This window comes from Amphiura filiformis, chromosome 6 (genome assembly GCF_039555335.1).
Source record: "Amphiura filiformis chromosome 6, Afil_fr2py, whole genome shotgun sequence".
In the NCBI taxonomy this organism is placed as follows: domain Eukaryota; kingdom Metazoa; phylum Echinodermata; class Ophiuroidea; order Amphilepidida; family Amphiuridae; genus Amphiura; species Amphiura filiformis.
The window spans coordinates 37,840,762-37,863,642 of NC_092633.1; the positions used below are offsets into that span (position 1 = coordinate 37,840,762).

At 36.3% G+C, this 22,881-nt stretch overlaps 1 protein-coding gene across 1 annotated transcript; it reads right to left on the reverse strand.

The window, feature by feature from the left end:
- Positions 1–288: 288 nt before the first annotated feature.
- LOC140155389 (ras-related GTP-binding protein A) lies at positions 289–21,682 on the reverse strand. The gene is made up of 8 exons (XM_072178218.1): positions 21,493–21,682; positions 13,571–13,670; positions 7,090–7,156; positions 6,221–6,443; positions 5,366–5,584; positions 3,398–3,489; positions 2,137–2,252; positions 289–816 (listed from the first exon to the last, which is right to left on the reverse strand). Exons 1-8 carry the CDS (start codon positions 21,505–21,507, stop codon positions 728–730), a joined length of 921 nt encoding a protein of 306 aa, XP_072034319.1. The 5' UTR covers positions 21,508–21,682; the 3' UTR covers positions 289–727.
- Positions 21,683–22,881: the final 1,199 nt, after the last annotated feature.

Consider the following 22,881-nt stretch of genomic DNA (forward strand, 5'->3'; position numbering starts at 1 on the left):
TCTCGCAGCATGGCCAGTGGTCATGTTTCTAAGCCAGTAGCCTAGCCCTACCAAGTGGATCCATTTTGATTTATCTTTTTAAGTGATGTACAAATATGAAATTGAATGCACTGGTATCATAGGACTAATTGGGCTTAAGCATGGGAAGCCTGACCACTAGCCATGCTTTGAGAAACCGGCCCTAAAGGGCATATCATACTAATAGTCGCAGCATGCGATTCCAAAAACCGCTAGTGATCAAACGCTGGTAGCGTTACAATCGCTAGCGCATACACTTCTGCTAGCGTCAGATTGTCAAAGATTCCTTGAAGTCAACCGACTTGTGACTTGACGCTCGGGCTTGCTAGCGACTTATCGATTTGATATTGGCAGTTGCTACAGCGACAGAAGTGATGGCAATGTTACGCTCCTAGCAAATACGTATGATATGCTCTTAAGATAGCATCATCAAAAGATCCGACTCTGCTAACCCAAAGGGCAATTTTATTACTATCACCACAATACCTTTTCCTTATTTCTTGCAGCATGTTTTTCTATACACTCACATGCACCATTCTAGCAATATGAAATTCATATGCTCATAGAATGACCTATATATGCACTTGGTACACAAACTCATACCTCATATCACTGGGTCAATATTTGACCTGCCACTGCTGAACAGAGATTACTGAACTATGTCATATATATGATGTTATTTTGTCTCATACTATTAAATTGATACCTTTCATCGAACCATTGGATGGTCGCTGACTCTTTCCAGTTTCTCAAAATGTTTGCGAGCATTCTTGATGTTGATTAATGTAGTGGCGGAGGCTGCAAGAGGAAAAGAAATGAAAAAGAAATTAATCAAATTACAAAATCTGGATTTGACTTGCACACTTTTACACTTAATTTTTACTAAATAAAACAAGGTTTAATTATTAAAATAATATTTGACTGACTTAGAATGAGAATAAACGATAGGACTTTTTGTTTTTACTATTCTATACAGCATTATAGACAACAGGCAGGTCCAATGCTCAAAATAAAACTTCTGTCGTTTATTCTTTAAATTTACGTCAATCATTAACATATTGGACAATAATATTAGTTTAAGGGGCATTTTAACAGCAAAAATGGCAGTTCTGTTGCGTGAAAAAGATGTTACACTTTCCATCCACCATCTTTGATTTGGTGTCTGATCTAAGGCAGTATTTTTTCATATATTTTGAGCAGTGGAAGGTAGATCGCAGCAAATCCTTAATTTGTGCAAATCAAGGATTCTCACAAAATTCTCCTGTGATAATCCAAATGGCTTCGCACACCGTCATGGATTTCTTTCTAGGCCTGTCACTTTATTATAGATGAAAAGGGTTGAATCTGGAATTATCTAAACTGTTTGGTTTAAATTCCAAAATTTTCCAGTGAGGTGTGGATCTCAAATGGAACAGCCACGCTTGGTTCCATTTAATTCACCAGGTCAAATATAGACAGAGACAATCACCATGAATATTTTCAATCCAATGCCTATATCAAAACTGACAATTTTATATTTATGTTTCCTCTTTTGCAATTAAATCCTTACTTAAGCAATTTTACCAGTTTAGTAACACATGAAATTGAATTTTTGCAAGCAACGTCCTGATTCTAGTCAAAACATCAGTTCATCTCAACTACATCAAACAAACATTACCAACGATATAGATTTCATTGTTTGCTGTGTATTTATCTTCCATAAAATAAGTAATATGAGGTGGTATGGATGGTTAACTTCCTGATCACAGTTACATATTTACAACTGCGATTGCAAGTGTGTATTTTGCACTGGGCAATATACATACACATGTCTTAACAAACATGTTCCTCAATGATGTGACCACTTTCGGCCATTGCCTCACAGATGACATCCACAAACCAATGAAATTCAGCACTTAGAAGCTTAACACGCCCACTGACTATAATTGAAGACCGAATTAAAAAGACTAGTTTGCATATGATGTCCTGTCAACTAGACCAAAATGCCGTACTGCGCAGGTCAGCAACCAATCATGCCGCACGTTTGCACTGAAATCAGACGCAAACTAGTCTTTTCAATTCGGTCTTCAATTATAAGAATAATCATGTTGAGTTACACTATTACCATGTATCACTTACGTATTGTTGAATCTGACATGATGACCATTACATATGTATTGGAAGTAAACCCATCGATAAAAGCAGCAAAACTAGAATTCCTAACCTCCATGCTCTGGAATGAAGCTGCTAATTTACTGAAATGAAAAGAAAATATACAAAAAATTACATTAACCAAATACCATACTTCATAAATTTACCTGGGAGCAAAGATGTTTTGGCTGAAGTCTGCTGCTTAATTATCCAAGCCATCTAGCCCTCAGATGGACAGTGAATTCTGCTTCAGCCCCATTTTTCTTTGACCTTTGTTTATTTGTAATAATTACCAGGCCAGTTTTTCCATATGTGACCATCCAGCACAACTGAGCCCTGAAGTCGCCAATCATCATTTTTGAGATATTCAACCAAAATATTCTGCTTGAAATTAGCTTTAAAATGATGTATATCATGTCTATAGTACTTGACATTTAAGTAGTGAAAAATCAATAAAACAGTCAATAAATCCTTTGTTTCCTATTGTTTATTGTTAAGTTCAATGGAGCATATCTCAATAGTGGCACTGGCGACATCCGTTGTGGTGGATGGTCACATATGTGAGGTTACCAAATTCATGCTAAAATTTAAGTCTGCTACTGAAGTAAATAACATATTTTTTCACTCAAATTAAAATTGGAAAGTGAAATTGCAATATTAAATCATTGTTTCTACTTTTTCCTGATTTACTATTTCAATTGACTAACTTTTTTCATGGCAAATGTACAATCATTTTTCTGTAACTTTGTAAAATGTTATCTTCAACAAAAACACCTGCACCCCTATTTTGCCTTTTGTTTCAAACCATACTATTTATTTATTAAAAATAAAGTGCAGTAATTTATAGCACGCTACACACAGGCACAATGCCTATACTTTGATCCACAAACCTCAGTACACTTTACAAGTTGTCGCCGACTACTACGGCCCATATCATTCCATAAACCACTTAACAACAACTCAGGGGCTTTGCAGCTTCAAGTGCGCACACCCTAGACATTCCACAATTGACCATCACAACCAGGATCAGCTCCCTGATTTTCGTACGAGTTAGAACGAGACAATTAGCAGTAAGTTCCTTGTCCAGGGGAATTTCAAGCCAACTGAATTTTTCCACTACAGCGTACTAAACCACCGCCAGAGTTCGAACCAGCAACCTCTCGCACCACAGTCGAATGCCTTATGGATTGAGCTAACTTGACTAATGATTAACCCTTTTTTGTTTTTATTTGATGGTGACATTCCTTACCTGCAACTAAGCTTAAATTGCTTGATGATATTGCTAATCTTCTCAAATCTATGAACATCTTTATGTTGCTTTCTCTGACAGTGGGAAATTACCTGCAGGCAAGAAACAGAAGAGATATATCCTTATTTCATGCATAATTACCATACAGAATCAACTTTAATTATTTCATTGAAAACTGGTTTGAAATTTTTAAAAACAAATTGTTTTTGTACCCTTCAACACAAACATTGGGACTTTTTCAGTTGAAATCCATATACCCTATGGAAGACATGGGGTTAACTGAATGGGTGACTTCATTTGAAATTTGCACTCCATGTATGGAAGATTAAAGCCATGTCTTCCACACAGGGTGTATGGATTTCTACTGGAATTGTCCATTTACAGCAGCAATAAATCTGTCAAGTCCACATCTATTTAATTATATGCAATTCTTACTTGATAATGATATGTGGAACATGGACAATGAATAACAAATCATTATTTTCATAATTTTTCATACATCTTCAAAAAAGAACAAGTAAAATATCAGAATTGGAGAATAATATCTTTCTACAAGGTCTTCATACTTTCGAGTCACCACAATCGAGATTTGATTCTGGTGCTATTGAAGTCTAAACTCATTATAATCTAGGCACCGGAGTTTCGCGCGATTTAAAACGGCAAAATGTGTGGCTGTTTTTTTATAAAGCGCGAAAATGCACGAAAATTCAAGTCAAAAAGCGCGAAAATGCGTTTTCCAGTATTTACCCTGCTGCAAGTCAACCACTCAACCAGGAACACGGAAAACCATTGCAAAAACAATGCTAGTATAAGCTTCCAAATTAGACTTCTATTTCTTACCTTTTTTGCTCTGCTGAAAAACATCACAAAGCAGATAATCATCACTTGTTATTTCCCTCTTCGTGTTCCAAATAAAATATTTGAGCCTTTGCTACATAACACTGGAAATTATAACCCCCCTCTGTGTATATAATTTTATTCTGAAAACTTTTTAATACCCGCGCACGTGGGAAATCTCTAGCATGCCCCGTACCGCAAGAGTGGGAAACCCGTCCTCATATGACGTGACGGGTTTCCCACTCTTATCCCTGAGCCAAGAAAGAGTAAAACTGACGGAAATATCACATCTCAGGAAGTGGATGCAGGAAGTAGGCCGATAGTTTATTAATTACATCATTAATTCACCAAATCCCCAGAGTTCTATTCAACATGTTCAAGTATTACTTACCATGTTTATAAACTATTCGGATTATATTTTACAACTTCTGGAAGCTGGGTGAGTCATTATTTTTTCGTTGATGTTTGCATGAAAACTATTTATTATCAGTTTGTGTTTGTTTATTGGTGAATTTACATTGAAAAGTAGTGTGTTTGGCAAAATTCTCAAAATTCACGATGGACCACCAAAATCGCGATGGACCCCCAAAATCATGATTTTTTGCGCTTTTTGCGCGAAACTCCGGTGCCTATTATAATCATTACATGAGTTGAGTCAAGTCAATGAGCTATCGAGTCTCGGATCTGATTATCAGGAGGTTGAAACTCAAGTTAGGCCAAGTAAAATAAAAACCATGTTTCGAAAAAAAGGAGGAAGAAGACGCATTTTCTTCTTCTATTTTTTATTGCAAAATCAGTGTAAATGCCCATACATAGAGCTGTTTTAGCGTATACAATAATGCCTGGAAAAAGGAGGCGGCCTGTTTATTTTGTTGTTCTGAAAGGTAGGTTTCCTGACACAAAACCTTCCGAAGTGCTTCAGATATATTAGCAAGGCTATAGAAAGCATCTCAACTTCCTACACATATTTTTTGAAAAGTTATAACTGAATTTCTAAAAATTGAAGAAACCTCAAAAAAGGGGACATGAAACATGTTTATTTTTTCATTTGGCCTTAAGTCTTAAAATATTGAGTCTAATCATGCCATTACAAGTCTGTTGACTAGCCAAACCATGTTAAGATTATCTTACCAGGAATGTTGCTCTCTCAAATAACAGCACCTCATCAGCATCAATTATTTCAGCAAATTGTCTAAGATTGGTCTCCAGTTGTTGTACATTAGGTATGAGCAGGTAGACAATAGATGACCACGCCTTGTACAATGTCTCATCCCAGATAGATGTTCTGAAGCAGGTGCAATCCAGTGGCTTGGATAACCTCTTCAGGTCATCTTCTCTCTCGTGGAAAATCTGATGGAAGAAAATATCAAGCAGCCATTTAGGACAATGGGCAGCGTTGGCAAATAATTTGGAAGCTGTACAAAATGTTTTCTTTTTTTCCATTCATTTATAAATGGTTTATTAAGAATTGTCTTCACTGCATAGAAAAATTAATTGCAACAATTTTACTTTAGCTTTAATAATTTCTCAAAGTTGGTCAAAATTCCAAAAAATAATTAAAAGGGTCCTAAATATTTATATCTAGTCTTTAAAAATTAATTTCAAAAATCTTTTTACGCAAGTATTTTTTTCATGTTTCCAAAAACAATTTGGGTAAAAAAAACACGTTTTTTGGGGGGATTTTCCCCCAAACTAAGCATTTTTTCCCAAATCTTACCTCACAGATGGATTTATCAAGTCTGCCATTCTAAATATGTGTGCTTTTATATACTTTAGACTGCAATGTAGCAGTTATGAGGACCAAAGGTTTCCATATTTTCAGGGTTACGACCAATCTTAACTACATGTTCATGTAGTCATCAATACAGGCTTTCAAATGTAAAGCTATATTGTATATTGTTCAATGTGCGCCAATGGCATTCTCACTTCTATAACCTTAGAATGTCTTCAATGATACAGAAAGAAATATCAATGACTCAATCTTACCAATTCCCTTTGATCTTCCTGAACTAAATCCATCTTGTGTATTAGACAGAATATCTTGGCTTCTGGTGAATTCTGTAAGATGGCTTCTAGGCAAGATTGATAGTAGTGCATATCTTTGTCTAATTCCCTGCTCTCTACATCAAACACATAGATCAGAACCTCTACATTGCGGAAGATGTTATCTCGCTGAGTGGCAAAGTAATTCTCCATGAAGGCCTCTTGACTGTGGTACAAATAAAAACAAACAAAGTTAACAAACAAACACATTTTGGTGTGATTCTTAACCAAACAAACATTTTGACTGACTTTCTGTTTCTGTAGGGATACTTTAAAACACTCCCAGGCTGGAGCTAGAAGTATAGGGCCCATTCAGGGTGTTGCTTAGTCTTGATGAAGTTGATGTAGACGTTGTTGAACTGCTGCTTTGAAGCTAGCTGGATCTTTGATTTGGATGATTGAGACTTAACTAATTAGTAATTAATAATAAAAGACATCATCAACTATGGTCCATTTTTCTTCCTTGCGACAGTACCATCCATGTGTGATACATGAGCGATCAAAGGTGGCGTAGATCACAGTCACTACAATGTATGCGCCATATCATGCACTACAGATGCACTGCCTTTGATCCCTTGTGTATCACACACGGACGCTACTGTCTTTAGAAAGCCAAATGGACTATAGAGAGATAACTGGATTTTAACGATACAGTGAAATTAATATTGAAAATAAAGATAATTTTAACTACATATACACACTACATTTTGCTTCAGTGGTTTATTCCAACAAATTTTTGGAATTTTTTTTTTCTTCTAGAGTGAAACTTAAGTTTTAAGTCATACATTCAAACTATTTTTCACAAAACTTACCCTCCACAGTCCCACAAATTTAAAACCAGGTTGCCCAAAAATCGGACATGTGAGTGCTCCACATCAACTGGAAAATGAAAAATATGTTCAACAATGCTGATTAATAACATGGAATGGGAAAAATAAATAAGACGCAACACACCATTCAGGTAGGGACGGGTGAGCATCAATATGAGGCAGGTCTGCTCCCACAAAACCTGCACAAAGTCACCACATATTAAAAATACAGTTCAATAAACATGCCCAACTCAATAGAAAACAGAAAAACATATTTTGAAGCTAAAGATGAATCATAATGTGATATATCATTTTAAAGCTGACTATCTGTACATTTTAAATTTGGACATGTCTCCAAATCATAATTTCCCAACTTTATCAGGGTTTCATTGGAGCAGGTCTCATATGTATGTTAGCTTTCAAGCAATTTTTTTGAACATAATTATGTTTTTTCATGCTCGTGACATTATGGGGCAAATGAGAGGCTTAACTGACTGGTACAACCTAGAGGTGATTTTTTTTAAAATACATTTTAATGCTAGACATTAAGGGCTGGGGTATGAACGTTTGGACAGTATTTATTTTGGGACATCAGAGCACATCAGACATATCGAATTGCATTCTGAATACGAAGAATGTCATTCTGATATCAAATAATTTTGATTTTTGAAATTCCCAATTTAATACACATTTTATGGCAAATCATTAAAATTGATATTTTTGATATTTAACAGTACTTGAAGTAAACTTTATAAATCTGATGATTTATACTTAAAGTGTATGTAGGTGGGATGAAAAGCCGACGATCAATTGAAAATTTTGACCTTTCAGTATTGAAGATATGGATTTTTTTTCCAAAACACCAAAAAAAAATTAGGTCTTTTGGGAAAAAATCCATATCTTCAATACGAAAAGGTCAAAATTTTCAATTGACGTCGGTCGGGCTTTTTCCTCCCTGCTACATACACTTTAAGAATATATCATTAGATTTATATAATTTACTTCGAGGACTGTTATATATCAAAAATTTGAAAAATATCAAATTTTATAATTTGTCATAAAATTTGTATTATATTGTGATTTTCAAAAATGAAATTTTTTTGATATCAGAAAGACATGCTTCAGTATTCAGAATGCAATTCGATAGGTCGAGGTGCTCTCATGTCCCACAAAAATACTGTCGAAATAATAAACGCTCATTTTAGATCCCTTAAGCAAGTTTTTACAACTTTAATATCTTTGCTTATTATTATAAATTCAAACTCCACTAATATTCTACAAAGAGAGTATAATCTAAAGCAGAAAAAATCTAAATAAAGTAAAACCCATGTCACTATGTATTTTGTGTGACTTAGTCATGTTGGTTTGATTCATCCTATGCCGCAGAAGAACAAATTATGGATGATTTGGGCTACCATAGCTTTTTAAGTTGCATGCATGAATGCTAAAGCCTAATGGCCCATTTCACGGTTAGGCGCCACTTTTGGTGAAAAAAACTTGAAATTTTCAAAATGGATTAAATTTCATTTAATTGGGGTTTTCTTTTCCACATAAGACCAGATTTTCATAAAAATATCATTTCCCAGCTTAAATCTCTCTACTTCTTGAAGAAAATTATAATTTATTATCTCATGTTATGTAATTTTTTAACAAATTTGATAAATATTGAGTAGTGAATATTTATACTTTTACTGTCCAATACATATATAATAGATATTTAAAATAAACAAGTATGTCATAGGCTCTCTTCTGACCAAATTTGGGCAAATTTTGTTGTGTAATGACAAATTTATGGCCACTTACATGTAATTTTTGTGGTAAAAAGGAAATTGACATGAAAAGGTTTACTCAACAATTTTAATAATCAATGAATGACTCTGATATTTCACAGCTTTGATGGTCATAATATGGGTAATGTTCACAAATAATATCAGCCAGTTTGAAAGCACAGGTCAAATTCAAGATTCTGATGTTTGTGCAATTTTGGATGTGACTGATGTCAATGTGAACGGAAACCACACACTGTAAAGCAGAGTATGTTTTAGAAAATAATGATTCAAAGAGTTTTCACACACTCAGTAAATTAAATGGGATATATTGAAACATATTAACCTGTGTTAGTGTTCATTTTAAAACATTGTTTACAATTTATAGAGGTGGATGTGACATTTTAATTGTGAACAGAATATTTCATTATTATAAACAGTTTGCTTGTCAAAATATAAGCTTTAAAGCACTTCTAACACATATATTTTGATAGATTCTATTGAATTGAGCAATGCTAAAATGTTTTTCCTGACCCTTTATATTTTTGCCAAGCAAAATGTTTATAATACTGATATATTCCGTTCACAATTGAAAATGTCACATCCGCTTCTGTAAATTGTATACAAAACTGTCCCCTAAAAGACAACAACAAAGCCATGAAATAATCATATATGTGACATGTATGAAATAATTAAACCTATTTTAGAAAGTCAAATATCATGTTGTTTAAGTATTTTGGCCTAAAAACTACTAATTTTGAGGATGTGACATGTGAACGGAAATTGAAGCTTTTTGAATCTCCTGTCACAATTATCTCATCGGTATTAAATGAATCTTACACCACTTTTGAACATGCCTGTGTGACTGACATTTCAAAATCACTTCATCTTATCGCTATATATCGCCCTCCTCCGTCAAAGGAAAATGGCTTCACTACCGTCAATTTTCTACGAGAATTCGACAGTTTTCTGTGTGACATCGCAGACATACATGGTAAGCCTCTCCTAGTGGGGGACCTAAATCTTCATGTGGATGAGCCTTCCAAAAGTGAAGTTTCTTGCTATCTTGCTTTGCTTTCCCAGCATGATCTCTGTCAATTTGTGACTAGGCCTACCCATAAGAAGGGTCATATACTTGATCACGTGGTTTGTCGCCTAGATGATGACCTGTTGATTAATTGTACGGTGTCGCCAAATAGATATGGATCTGACCACCACATGGTTGAATGCACGGTTTAAAACAAACTGAAGCCGGCGCAAGAAAGGAAGACCATCACCAGAAGAAACTTTAAAGACCTTGATTTGGAAGCATTCAAAATTGATCTGTCCAATGAACTTTGCGATGTGTCTCTTCAAAAAGACGTTGAAAAACAAACTGAAGAATACAATATCAAAGTGCGCAATATCCTCGACAAACATTGTCCAGAACAAACCCGCGCGCGGAAAGTCATTTGTAATCCACCATGGTTTGACGACGAGGTTAGAGACGCCAGAAGAGAACGCCGTAAGAGGAAAGGAAGTGGCGCAAGACTCTCCTTGAGACTGATCGCGATAGCTATGTTGAGCAAAACAAACTAGTTAATAGTATGATTGTTAGGTCGAAAACAGAGTATTATAAAGTAACACTTGCAAATGCAGATTCAAAGATCATGTATCGTACACTAAATACATTGCTCAATAGTTCAAATAGAGTTTTACCTTCATGTTCTTCATATGAAGTTCTTAGTAATAACTTTGCTGATTATTTCAGCGAGAAGGTATCCAAGATAAGATCTGAACTTGACGATGAACACCGTGATTTGAATGTCACTACCAATATATCTCATGACAAGTGTATGTCTAATTCTAACAACTCATATGTACAGTGTGTCAAATGTAGTAACAATAGTGAGTGCAATATGTTGAATATATTTTCATCCGTGGATGAAACTGAGGTAAGAAAAATCATCTCAAAAATCCCCAACAAAACTAGCTGTCTCGACCCCATGCCTACTTGGCTTTTTAAGGAATGTGTTGACGTCCTAGTTCCCTTCATAATGTCTCTTATTAATAACTCATTCCGTGTAGGATGCTTTCCACCTCTCCTGCGTGAGGCAGTTATCACACCCCTGATCAAAAAGCCCACTCTTAATCAAGACGAGTTGAAAAACTACAGGCCAGTTTCCAATCTTCCCACCCTCGGTAAGATCCTCGAGTACCCTGCTGTTTCCAGACTTAACGATCACTTACAGGCTAATAACCTCACTGATGATTTCCAATCAGCCTATAAGGCTGCCCACAGTACTGAAACTGCCCTTCTTCGGGTTAAAAGTGATATTGTAAATGAGCTTGGTCGTGGTAAATGTATTATGCTTGTACTTTTAGATATGTCAGCAGCCTTCGATACCATCGACCATGATATTCTTGTAAATAGGCTTAACATTGAGTATGGTATCGGAGGTTGCGTTTTAAAGTGGTTTAATTCTTATTTTAGAGACCGTAAAAGTAGAGTTTGTGTTTTAAATAATTATTCAAGTGTCCACCCCTAAACTATGGTGTTCCTCAGGGATCAGTCGCTGGTCCACCGATCTTCACATTGTATTCCAAGCCTATCACGGATATTTTGAAACGCTTTAATGTTGCGTATCACATCTATGCCGATGACACCCAGCTGTACGTTAGTTATGATCCAAAAGTACCGGATGATTTTGAGGCAGCGCAGCTTAATCTAGCAAATTGCATTGCTGAAGTCAAACGCTGGATGTTGAAAAACAAATTGAAGCTCAATGATACGAAAACAGAGCTTTTTATCATCTCTTCGCCAAGACAAATCAATTCGGCACTCAGTGTAAATCTGAAGATCGGTGAATCGGTGATTGATCCCTCTCAGTCTATTAGGAATTTAGGTATAACCTTTGACCACCATCTCAATATGGATTTGCAGGTTAATGCTTTATGTCGCACTGTCAATTACCATCTGCGCAATATTTCCCGCATCCGACGTTTTATTGACCAGGACACATGTGCACATGCAGTGAGATCTTTAGTCCTTTCTCGGCTGGATTACGGCAACTCTCTGTTGGGTGGTATTTCTCGTTTCAATGTTGAGCGTCTTCAAAGGCTTCAAAACCGTGCTGCGCGCCTCATTTTCTGTGTTGGTAGACGCACTAGCTCTTCGCCACTCTTACGTGAGCTGCATTGGTTGCCGGTCCAGCAGAGAATCGAGTTTAAGATCTTGCTGCATGTGTACAACGGCGTAAATACTTTGGGGCCTACATACCTTTCCGATATTTTATTACATTATAATTGTAATCGTACGGGTCTAAGATCTTCCCAAGACAAGACTCGCCTCAGCGTTCCATTCAATCGTCGTGTCATTGGTGATAGTTCGTTTTCTTGCTTAGGTCCCAAACTTTGGAACGCTCTCCCCATTTTTATTCGTAATGCCCCGAATGTCCAGTCTTTCAAGAAAATGCTTAAAACGCATTTGTTTCCAAAGGAGTAGTATTCTTTCTTGAAACTAATTTGGTCTGTTGTTTTATAATGGTATGTTTATAATGCCTTTTCAGAAATATTGATGTTTATTTATATTTCTAAAGCTCTGTTGTTATGATTATGATATATTTTATGCATTCTATTTTCTCGCTTTTAACATGGATTGTTTAATGTATACTTGTTTATCAAGTTTTCAATTGTATAATGATGTTTTTTAATATTGTAAGGCGCTTTGGCCTTTTTTGAAAAGGCGCCTAATAAATGTCTTTTAATAATAATAAATAATAATAATTAAAGAAGGCATGCTGAATTAAAAACTTATTGTGCCTTTTGATCCCCCACAAACCTGTAATGAAATAACTTCAAACTGGCATCCTAGTCCCATTCCTGTCTTAGTTATTTGAAGAAACTATTTTGGATGTGACAGGTACCATGGATGTGACACATGTGAACGGAAACTTTGAAATGACATCTGCAAGCTAAGTTGATGAAGGAGTTTCCATTAAATGGTGTCATTAGATAGCTCATAGCAGGAGATTTTTAAAAATTAAGGAGAACAAATTCTGCCACTTATTTGTTAATAAATTATACTATTTGGAAAATTAATCGGATGTGACAAAATTGTGAAGCGGAATTTGTTGGCAAAAATTCAAAATATCGCTGTATCTACGTATTAAGAGCAACAAGTGTAATTTGTTCAACAAATAGTAACAAGACTCTGAACTTTACTAAAACACACTAGTTTGCCATTCATGTAAAGTATTAGTCGATCTATTCCACATTGAATAAGGTACATAGATGTGAACGGAAAATGTCACATCCAAATTCAGAAATTTAAATGGTTCTCATGCTAGTTTAACTGACAACTACTACTTTGTTCATGTATGGCTTTATAGTGCAACTTGTTCATTACATAAAAACAACAAAAGCAGCTGGTAGGCTCAACATAGTTAAAAGTGGCAGCATTGGAAAATAAATGTCTGTTTTCAGGTTGCTAGTAAAATGTGGTTTTTGACCACTTCTGACCCCTGTGCGCCCTGAAAGATAAAAGCAGAAAGGCCGATTAAGCTAGTGGAGGTAGGCTATACAGAGACAATGAAAAATCACCAACAGTTAATTCTGTAACCCCATTATTTTTTACACAACAGGCCAGATACTTTGAAAATCAAAAAGTGGCGCCTAACCGTGAAATGGGCCTAATGTCAAAAGGCATCAAGTGTGGAAGCTGTAGCTTTGAGCCTTACCTGTAGCTCCTAGCCTTCTGGTATCTCTAGCTATGTAGTTAGCAAATATTATGGATCTCATACTCGTCTTCCCTGATCCGCTCTTCCCCATCAACAAAACCTGCAACAAATAACGTGTGATAAAGCGTCAATAAGCAAATAATCTATCAAAAATGAACGGGGGGGGTGAATAATGCAGAATACAGACAATGTATCGGTGTGCTTTTCTCACAGAATATCCTAGTTAGCTATAAATTGTCCCTTTTCATCAAAATGACTGCATTTTATAAGACAATGTTATAACTAGGTGTTGTTTTGTTTTGGTTTTGTTTGTTTATATTGCAGAGCAGTTTTTGCCATGTTTGCCTATCATGCTTGGTGAATCATGTGGTTCACTTGGTTTTACTTAATCTCCTATTCATCAGTATGTGAAAATATGGAAACTTATCGGGTTCCGGTATTTCATATTTTTCTACAATTTGTCACTTCTTCAGGGGAAACACACAACACAAGTTTTTAGAATATAAACACCAAAAAACATGGAAGCAAAAAACAAACAAAAAATCCTTGAACAAACAAACAAAACAAAGCAAATTGGTACTTTCAATTTAGAGTATTACAAATCTGTTTACACCACATCTTCACTTGAACCATGAAGCCAAAATGTGAATGTAATATTAATAGCAATGCAAATAAATCATCTCTTCAGCCATGTTGATTCAACAGAATAACCCACATAGTTAAGAGGGCAATGTTGTTTATAAATAACGTTTTGGTCATTACTCTTGGAGCTTCTTTGTTTATATTCTTCAAGTTATCGTGACATATTGAACTTTGAAGTTGTTGTACAAATCACCATAGAGGTTCTATAGATAGATAGAGTTGACTTAAGAAAATTGAAGAATATTGAAGACTGGTCCTGGTGAAGACTGAGCCATGTGAAAGTAATTGTGTCCATTCCTATGAATGTGATTTAAAATTTGTAAATTCAATGGCTGCAAGTGCATTTGTTGGAGATAAATTAATAGTGGTAATAGAAGACCTGGATCGTGACATTCAAGTGCCGGTAAGATAATAAAGTTTTCTTGTTTGTCTTACTCAGTTACTCTTAATGCATTTTGTAGGGAACCTAGGGTGCAGGTTCTTGCTGAACATACATTGTATGGCTGCCTATAAATTACAATAGAATAAGAATTTGAATGGAATCAGTCCAAGGATCAATACTCTTATGGAACAGGAAAACATCCTGCACATAAACAAGGGAAGAGGGTTACGCATCATACACTGGAATATGGAAACATTCCAACATTACAAACTAGTGCACGAGATCAAATTAATGATGCTTAATCGTTATTCTTAAAATATGCAGGGGAAAGAAGAATTATGAATCGCACAATTAAACATGAATTTACAAATGGAAACATTACATGCATACATGTAGGCAGATTATATACCAGAGTGAAAACTCCGGGCATACCTGCCTGTGCGGGGACTTGAACCCCAGACCTTTCGTTTGTCTGGCGAGTGGTAGAGCGCTGCACACACTTCTATGTAAAAATTTCCCAGGGTGGGTAGGTTTGACAGGTTGGTTGGTTGAATAGTACCACTCTTCCTTTCTTAATTTGGATAACTTTGTGTATAGATTGTAAGGCTCTCATTTTCGGGAAATTCGGCCCCGGTACCCGAACTTTTTTCGAGCGGGTACCGGGTACCAAATTGCAACAAAAAAAAAAATTGCAAAAAAAAAAAAAAAAAAAAAAAAAAATTTTTTTAAATTTTTGTTTTTCAAAGTTTTTTTTTTGGTTTTGTAGTGTCTCAGGGTCCTATTTCATAAAACTTTGTAGTGTCTCTGGACCTAGACCTAAATGCTAGGATCATGATTGACCTACAAAAAAAAAAAAAAAATTGAATTTTGCACATTGTTTTGTGTTTTTAATCTGAAAATTGATACATAGTTTTCATGTCATACTCTATTAATGATAGAGTATGACATGAAAACTATGTATCAATTTTCAGATTAAAAAACACAAAACAATGTGCAAAATTCAATTTTTTTTTTTTTAGGTCAACCATGATCCTAGCATTTAGGTCTAGGTCCAGAGACACTACAAAATAAACCAATTTTAAAAAATTTAAATTTTTTTTTTTTTTAAATTTCGGGTACCGGGCAGGGAATTTCCTGCCGGGTAATAGATTATCGAGGCGGGACTCAATTCCCGGGACTCACTCAGAGCCTTAATAGATTGCATTTAATTCCACATTTTAACTTGATGGAATTTGGAATTCCTTCAGAATAATACCAATTTTAATTCAATGTTGGTCTTTATAGATATACAATGTAGGCCTACAGTACTCATAAATAGCACACCTCAAAGTTGTGAGGAGTGCCATTTTGTGAATGATGAGAATGATTGTCAAAATGTGCGCAAAGCGTGCATCACGAGCGCCTTGACGGGAAGCCCAAAACGGGTGGGGCTCAGGGGGCAGCTCCTGGATTTTGGCCTTTTCTTGGCCTTTTGGAAGGCTCCCCAGTCAGGTTTTCCTGAGATAAAAACTTACATTTTAGGGCACAGTGCTCCGGAGACGAAGTATCATAGACAAGTGAAACTAACTTTGTACCGTTCAGTTTCGGCTGTGTTGTTATTTATATTCCTATTAATTTCCGCGCATTGCAAATGGAAATCCCCATCAAAATTGCAAACTCAGTTTATGTCACGGGGCAGAGGTCACAGGGAATACCTGGATGAAATGGCAGCCCCCCCCCTGCATTGTTATTTTTATGATATAAAACCAACCATAGATTAAGGGGGTACTACACCCCTGCCAAAATTTATGCCTATTTTTGCATTTTTCTTAAAAATTATAGCGCATTGGGGACAAGTAAGATATGGATTATAGGGGCAAGGACTACAACTACTGCACTATGAATTTTATTTCAGCACAGACAACAGTTGTGGGGTTACAGTCAAAAATGAGGGAAAACCAATATTTGATCAATAAATCAATAACTACTTGCTTTGAGTTACTGAATTTTCAGTACAGTAGTTGTAGTCCTTGCCCCTATAATATACATATCTTACTTGTCACCAGTGTTCGAAATAAGCACTTATCCTCTTGTCCTCTTGTCCAAAAATCACTGGGGACAACCATATTTTGATCTGTACTTATCCCCTGGACAACCACTATATTTTACTCCAAATATTTTCCTTATTTCGGACACTGCTTGTCACCAATGTGCTATAATTTTTGAGAAAAATGCAAAAATAGGCATAAAATTGGCCAGGGGTGTAGTACTCCCTTAAACACATTGGAATGTTCCACTTCCATACCTTTGCCTGGGTTAAGTGTACTTGAATTCAGGTGACATCGCTTATCTTACACGCAAAATTTCTTTTGTATGTTCACCCTACTTGTGAGTTCACTCACGCAAACATTGACTTAGCATCAATCTCCATCGGCAACATGCCAACATTACTCGTTTATGAACCCAACATTCAAAGCCTAATTTAACACATATCTTAAAATATATTTGAAAAAATGTTTGGAAAATCTTGTTTACACTTATTAGGCCAAATAAAAAAATAAACATGTTTCACGTCCCCTCCCGCTTCCTTTTTTGAGGTTTCCTCAAATATATTTTTATTTTTTGAAATTCAAATTTTCAAAAAATATGTCTAGGAAGTTGGGATGCATTCTATAGCCTTGTTAAGATACAAGAAACACTTTAGGAAGGTTTTTTGATCATTAGAGGGGGTGTAACTCTCAGAACAACAAATAAAAAAGGGCCTCCTCCTTTTTCCACGCATTATTGTATACGCTAAAACAGCTCTAAGTATGGGTATTTACACCAATTTTGCGATAAAAATAGAAAATAAAAAGCCCCTCTTCCTCCTTTTTTTGAAAACCGGACGTGAAACATGTTTTATTTTTTACTTGGCCTTACGCCTATATTAAATCCTGAAAGTTTGGTTTTTAAGTCATGAGTCTTCTACATGTAATTTTTGCACTCCTTATAATCATTTAAGGCGATATAATACCCCGATTTTCATCAGTACCCCTCTTCTTTTTTTTCTTGCAAATTTATTGGCTGGGATTCCGAAAGGTGGTTTAAACCTAGGTTTAGCTAAACCCAGGTTTAAACCTAGGTTTAAACCTAAGTTGCGTTTCCGTAGCTGGTTTAAGTTAAACCTGGGTCTAAAGCTGAGTGCTAAAGTCGCAAAAGCCGGGTTTAACTTAAACTTGGCAGGGGGTAGGTTTAAGTCCAGGTTTAAGTGCATTTATCTGCATGCCAACCACGAAAGCCTGCTTGTTACGGAAGCGGACCACTGCACTTCGTGGCATTTGCAACTGGAAAATTGCACCGGTAGGCCTACTATATGTGCAAAATCAAGAAATGAAATTTAGAAAATACCATTACAGCTTAATCACTGTTAGGCCTAGAGGCCTAAATACAATGATACAACGTGAGTGTTGTTAAAAAACCTGCAGAAATTCGCTAGTAAATTAAGACTGAGCTTTCGTGGATTCTAGATCTCCGTATTTGGTTTGAAAAATATCATTTTCATCAATAAACTCAGAAACATGAAAAGATAACAACTCTAGTCCCTACTACCCGCTGCACACCGACACACGCCTGGCTAATAATTATTTGGTGCAGCAGAGACACTAAAATGAATACACGGGATCGATACACGTGAATTGCTATGCACGATTTTGATATCAGACGAAAATCTTCAGATACCGGGTTAGAAAATGATGAATATCTCCGTAAATAATTTTTTCTCAAGAAACCAGATGTGGTCTCATACACTTGAAAATACGTGTTGAACAGATATGATAGTCGTCGGCGTGCGCTTTGGAAATTGGCCGTGCGCTTTGAACTCAAAATTTGACCAAAACTCTCATAATTTTATATTGCGTTGGTCCTGTAGCGTGTAGCGTGGTACTACATGTACAGCGTGTAGTACAGCTGCACTCACTACTAGGCAGTATAAAAGTCGATGACCATTGACCTCAATGGGGTATACAAGCTTATTCACGCACAACCAAGATCAATTACCCGGCTATTGTGAGTAGCCTTGAGTCATGTCCCTCGACTAATTCTTCGTCTCAAAGAGCTTCAAAGGTCTGAACCAAATGGCCAATTGTGGCTGTGGATTCAACCTACCATGGCGATTTATGCCATGAAGATATAGGGTCGATGACACTGTGCGTTGTTTATTCACAATTTCCTACGCAATATGCCTATTATAGCCTTCCAAATAAATTGGAACATCATACCCATGCACAAAGTTCCGTGTATATGCATAATAGAATACACCACAGTTAGTACTATTCGGCTCACGAAACCAGGTCTAAGTTTAAACCTAGGTTTAAACCCAGGTCTAACTAGTCCGAGCTGAATCAGTAAAATAACTTAAACCTAGGTTTAGACTTAAGCCGGGACTAGTTAGACCCAGGTTTAAGTTAGCACCGGTTTAAGTTAAACCACCTTTCGGAATTCCAACCATTAAGTACATATATATATGTTTATCACCTCATGTCCTGAACTTATAAAATATATCTACATATAAAGTGAATTTCAACAATTTTAGTAAGTCATTTTAGCCCTATATATTTTTTGTTTACTGTAACCTAGTAACTCAGATCTGTGTTTCATAACAAACCATAATTTATTCTTTTGAAAATGTTCAAGTAGGGTACATGAATAGAATGTATATTAAATCCTTTGTTATACTCTCTATAGAAAATCTATAGTGGTGCATGCAAAATACCTACCATGATATAACACTGAATAAATTAAATAAACACTTATACAATGGATGCATAGTCATTAGTTGTTAGGAGAAGAAAAGGCTATTAGGTCACCGTATGTCAGGTTATAGGTCAATTGGTTCAGGTCAAATTTAAGCATCAATTTTGAATACACATGTGAGAGTCTGTGATATCATATGAGGCATAATTTTGATATTCTGTCTTTAACTGGATATATATCGAGAAGTGCATGGTGGATATACTAATATACCTTGGGATGTAAATGGTGAGTACAATTTAGAATGCCTAGTTGAGACGGATTTCACAAATAAATATAAAATAGTTACCAAAATCACAAAACTTAAGCTTACGGAAAACTACCCAATATGGTTGTATAGGTGACAAGAAATACAATTTTTTTCATCATTGCTGTAGTATGGTTGTTGTAACCTGTTACCTATGGCTTAATTAAGTTTCAGTGCAATAATGTCGCAAGTTAAAAATGCAAAATATAGCTCAACATTGAAAATAGAAGCATTTTAACCAGTTCCTTTTTGATAGTTGTGGAGCACCAAGTTCATGAAGTCATAAAAGAAATCAGGAACCACTTATTCCCATTTTACATATCAACTTTATTTCCCTAATGTGTTAGCAACACATATCCAAAATTTTAACGAAATCCGTTGATAGTAAGCTTTCCAAAATGAAGTGAATTTAAATCATCAGTGATGTACCTCCTTTTGGCTTCTATCTGTAAAAGCATGTAAGCTACATTGATACCGATACCACCAATAAAACGAGAAGATTTGCCCTTCATTTTGCATACCACTTTGTCCAATTTTTTTTGTAATTTCTTCACAAAATGCAAAAAATGCACAAAAAATCAATGGGTGTAGTACCCCTTAAGGAGTGTGATCGTACTTGCACTCCTCGAAATTCAAAGCCTGTGAATTCTATCTGCTATATTTAATCTGCTGAAAGGTTCCTTTCATGATTAATTCATCATGTGTCAACCATCACATACAATGTACATTCGCACGCGACTTCAAGCGTGACTGTCCAAAGAAAAAACACACAGGACACTTAATTTGTATAAAGAAATCTGCAAAATATTTATACAAACAAACACACACATTTTGACAGCATCCAATGCTCGTATTCATATTTAAACATACCATACACTTTCGTCAGAGAATTAAAAATAACAGCAGTACTTCAGTAGATAGAGTACCGGTAGTTCTTCCTCTCTTCCTTCCTTCCATACGTGCTTACCTCAAATGGTTGAGTATCAACGCACGGGCTTTACATGCACAGTTTGCCTATAATGCACGATCCTGGAACCTGGGATTGATTGCAGATATCAGAACCGGGGATGGTCCCCCTTCTCTTTTCGAATAGCTCTAACACTTTTAACGTGCACAGGGTTTGACTCTTCCTGTACACGGGACCAACGGCTTAAACGTGACTTCCGAATCACGGACGTCGCACATACACCACCTATATCTGCACGTGCTAAAAACTAAGTAGTGTATGGGGGCGAGAAGAAATTCTACAATTAAATTCTGTGATGAAACTGGACTTAATTGAAGGATTCCCGACCATATAGGAACTTTTTGGGAGGGAAGAGAATTTTCACCGAAGTAGGCAAGCCCAAGGCTCGAACTCCTCGCCAATCGTATCTCCCGGCCGACAGGCTGCGCAACGCCTTTTAAACCGCTCGGGCCTCGGCCATCTCTTACCACATTTCGCCATGCCGGTGAAAATAACTTGCGCGGATCAATCAAATTAGGTGACTGGACAGTATGCGCATGCTGGACCGTGTGCCCACTGCGCTTCGCGACTCAAGCGTTTGGCGCGCCAAGTTGCAAGCAAGCCCAGGCCAAGGCCAGGTCAGGGAAATTTGCTACAAATATTAACCCAAGTCCGCTCTCTCCTTCCCCGAAATCGGCTCAACCATAAATCGGCTCTCAAAATGTAAGTTTACAAGTGCTGTTCTTCTCTGCCAGCGCCAAGTACATTGTACACAGACAGGCACAAATTTACTGTACATCATCTACATGATGTATGCATACAGCATAGGCCTACATACATGACATACATACGCACATTCATGTATCATTGTATTGCGAAACTACATGTTTACGTCGTCTGTTGCTGATCACCCTCTCACTTCCTGATCATATACCCACCTTTTTCTTGATCATTTTGAACCACTTTGATCTGGGAGATCGACTCTACCAATACGTTGTAGTTATTTTCTTCAGTTCAAGATAAAAAACAGTACGGATCTTGCTTTGTTACAAGATTCTTTCATGAGTAAAATATCACCAGTTTCATCAGCTGTCACACGGTCAGATCGGTCACGTTCATATTACAGTGCGTAATGGATAGGGCACTACCATAAGTAATTACGGGTAAGATTGTCTAAGTTTGTAATTTTGATGTAAATATTTTAAGAAAAGAAATTAACTTTTAGCATATAATTATTGTAAAAAGGTATTACAATAATCTCGATCATTCATTCAATTCATCAAAGACTAATATTTCATTTCAATTATTGAACTATTCTAAATGATAACTCGAAACTCCCCCACAATCAAATCGACTAACCTAAACAAGTATTTTGCTATGCTTCAGAGCAGCTATTTTGATTTTCCACCATTGGCCACGGACACCAAGACTCTTTTCCCAGATTTAGGGACCGTTCACGAACACTTGTAAAGGGGGGGGAGACTGATGCACAATGAATTTTTTTCAGAAATTAAGGCGATTTTCTTGGGGATTTTCGGCCTTCCCTTCTAGAGGGATGAACATTTTCAGGTTCCCCTTTTTGTATCAGCCCCCCCCCCGTTACAAGTGTTTGTAAACGGTCCCTTACTACTTTTTTTAAACAAGAAAATACCAAAAGAACAGAATTGCAGAACATGACAAAATTTTATACCCCCCTTCCCCGGAGCTAACCCCTGGTATAGTAGTCTTAAGTATTAAAAATCTTGAGTAGGCCTATGTGCCCAAATTTTGCTCTCAATTTCCATTTTTTTGTATTACTTTTATTTTAATTATTGGTTAGAAGAATGAAAATCTTCGAATGCAGAAATTGAAATTAAACTTTATACAAGTCACAGCATGGGAAAAACACCTAAAACTTTCATGTATTGTTTATATTGTAAGAAATAGGCCGATAGGGGTATATAATTATTATAAATAAATAATTGTATTTTAAAATAAACATAGGCCTATTTGTAATTGAGTTCGTTACTGCACAAAAATGTAGGAAGTTGTTTTTAACCTCTTGGAAGGGGGATGGGGGGGGGGGGGGGTGGGAGGTCAAAAAAAGCGGTTCCTAACAATTTCCAAAACATTGTTACTTGACTTAAGGGCATGCAGGACGTTGTGTCCCTTTGCCCTCTGCCGAGTAAGACTCCTCCATTCAGTTCTGTCTGTTGCTTGTGTCTTTGCTTCATGTGGGGTCATTCCCAAGTCCCTCTGAATTTGGTCCTTCCATCTGGTTGGTGGACGGTGGTCTTTTCTTGCTGAAGTCATTAATTTAGGCTTGGTGAACTTAAGCCGATGTGGAG

Excerpts from the sequence above, each read along its gene's own strand:
- LOC140155389 (XM_072178218.1), bottom strand. Across the intron at positions 7,157-13,570 it reads CAGAAGGCTAGGAGCTACAG|TTGATGTGGAGCACTCACAT; the intron begins GTAAGGCTCAAA and ends TTCATTTTCCAG. Across the intron at positions 3,490-5,365 it reads TTGAGAGAGCAACATTCCTG|GTAATTTCCCACTGTCAGAG; the intron begins GTAAGATAATCT and ends TCTTGCCTGCAG.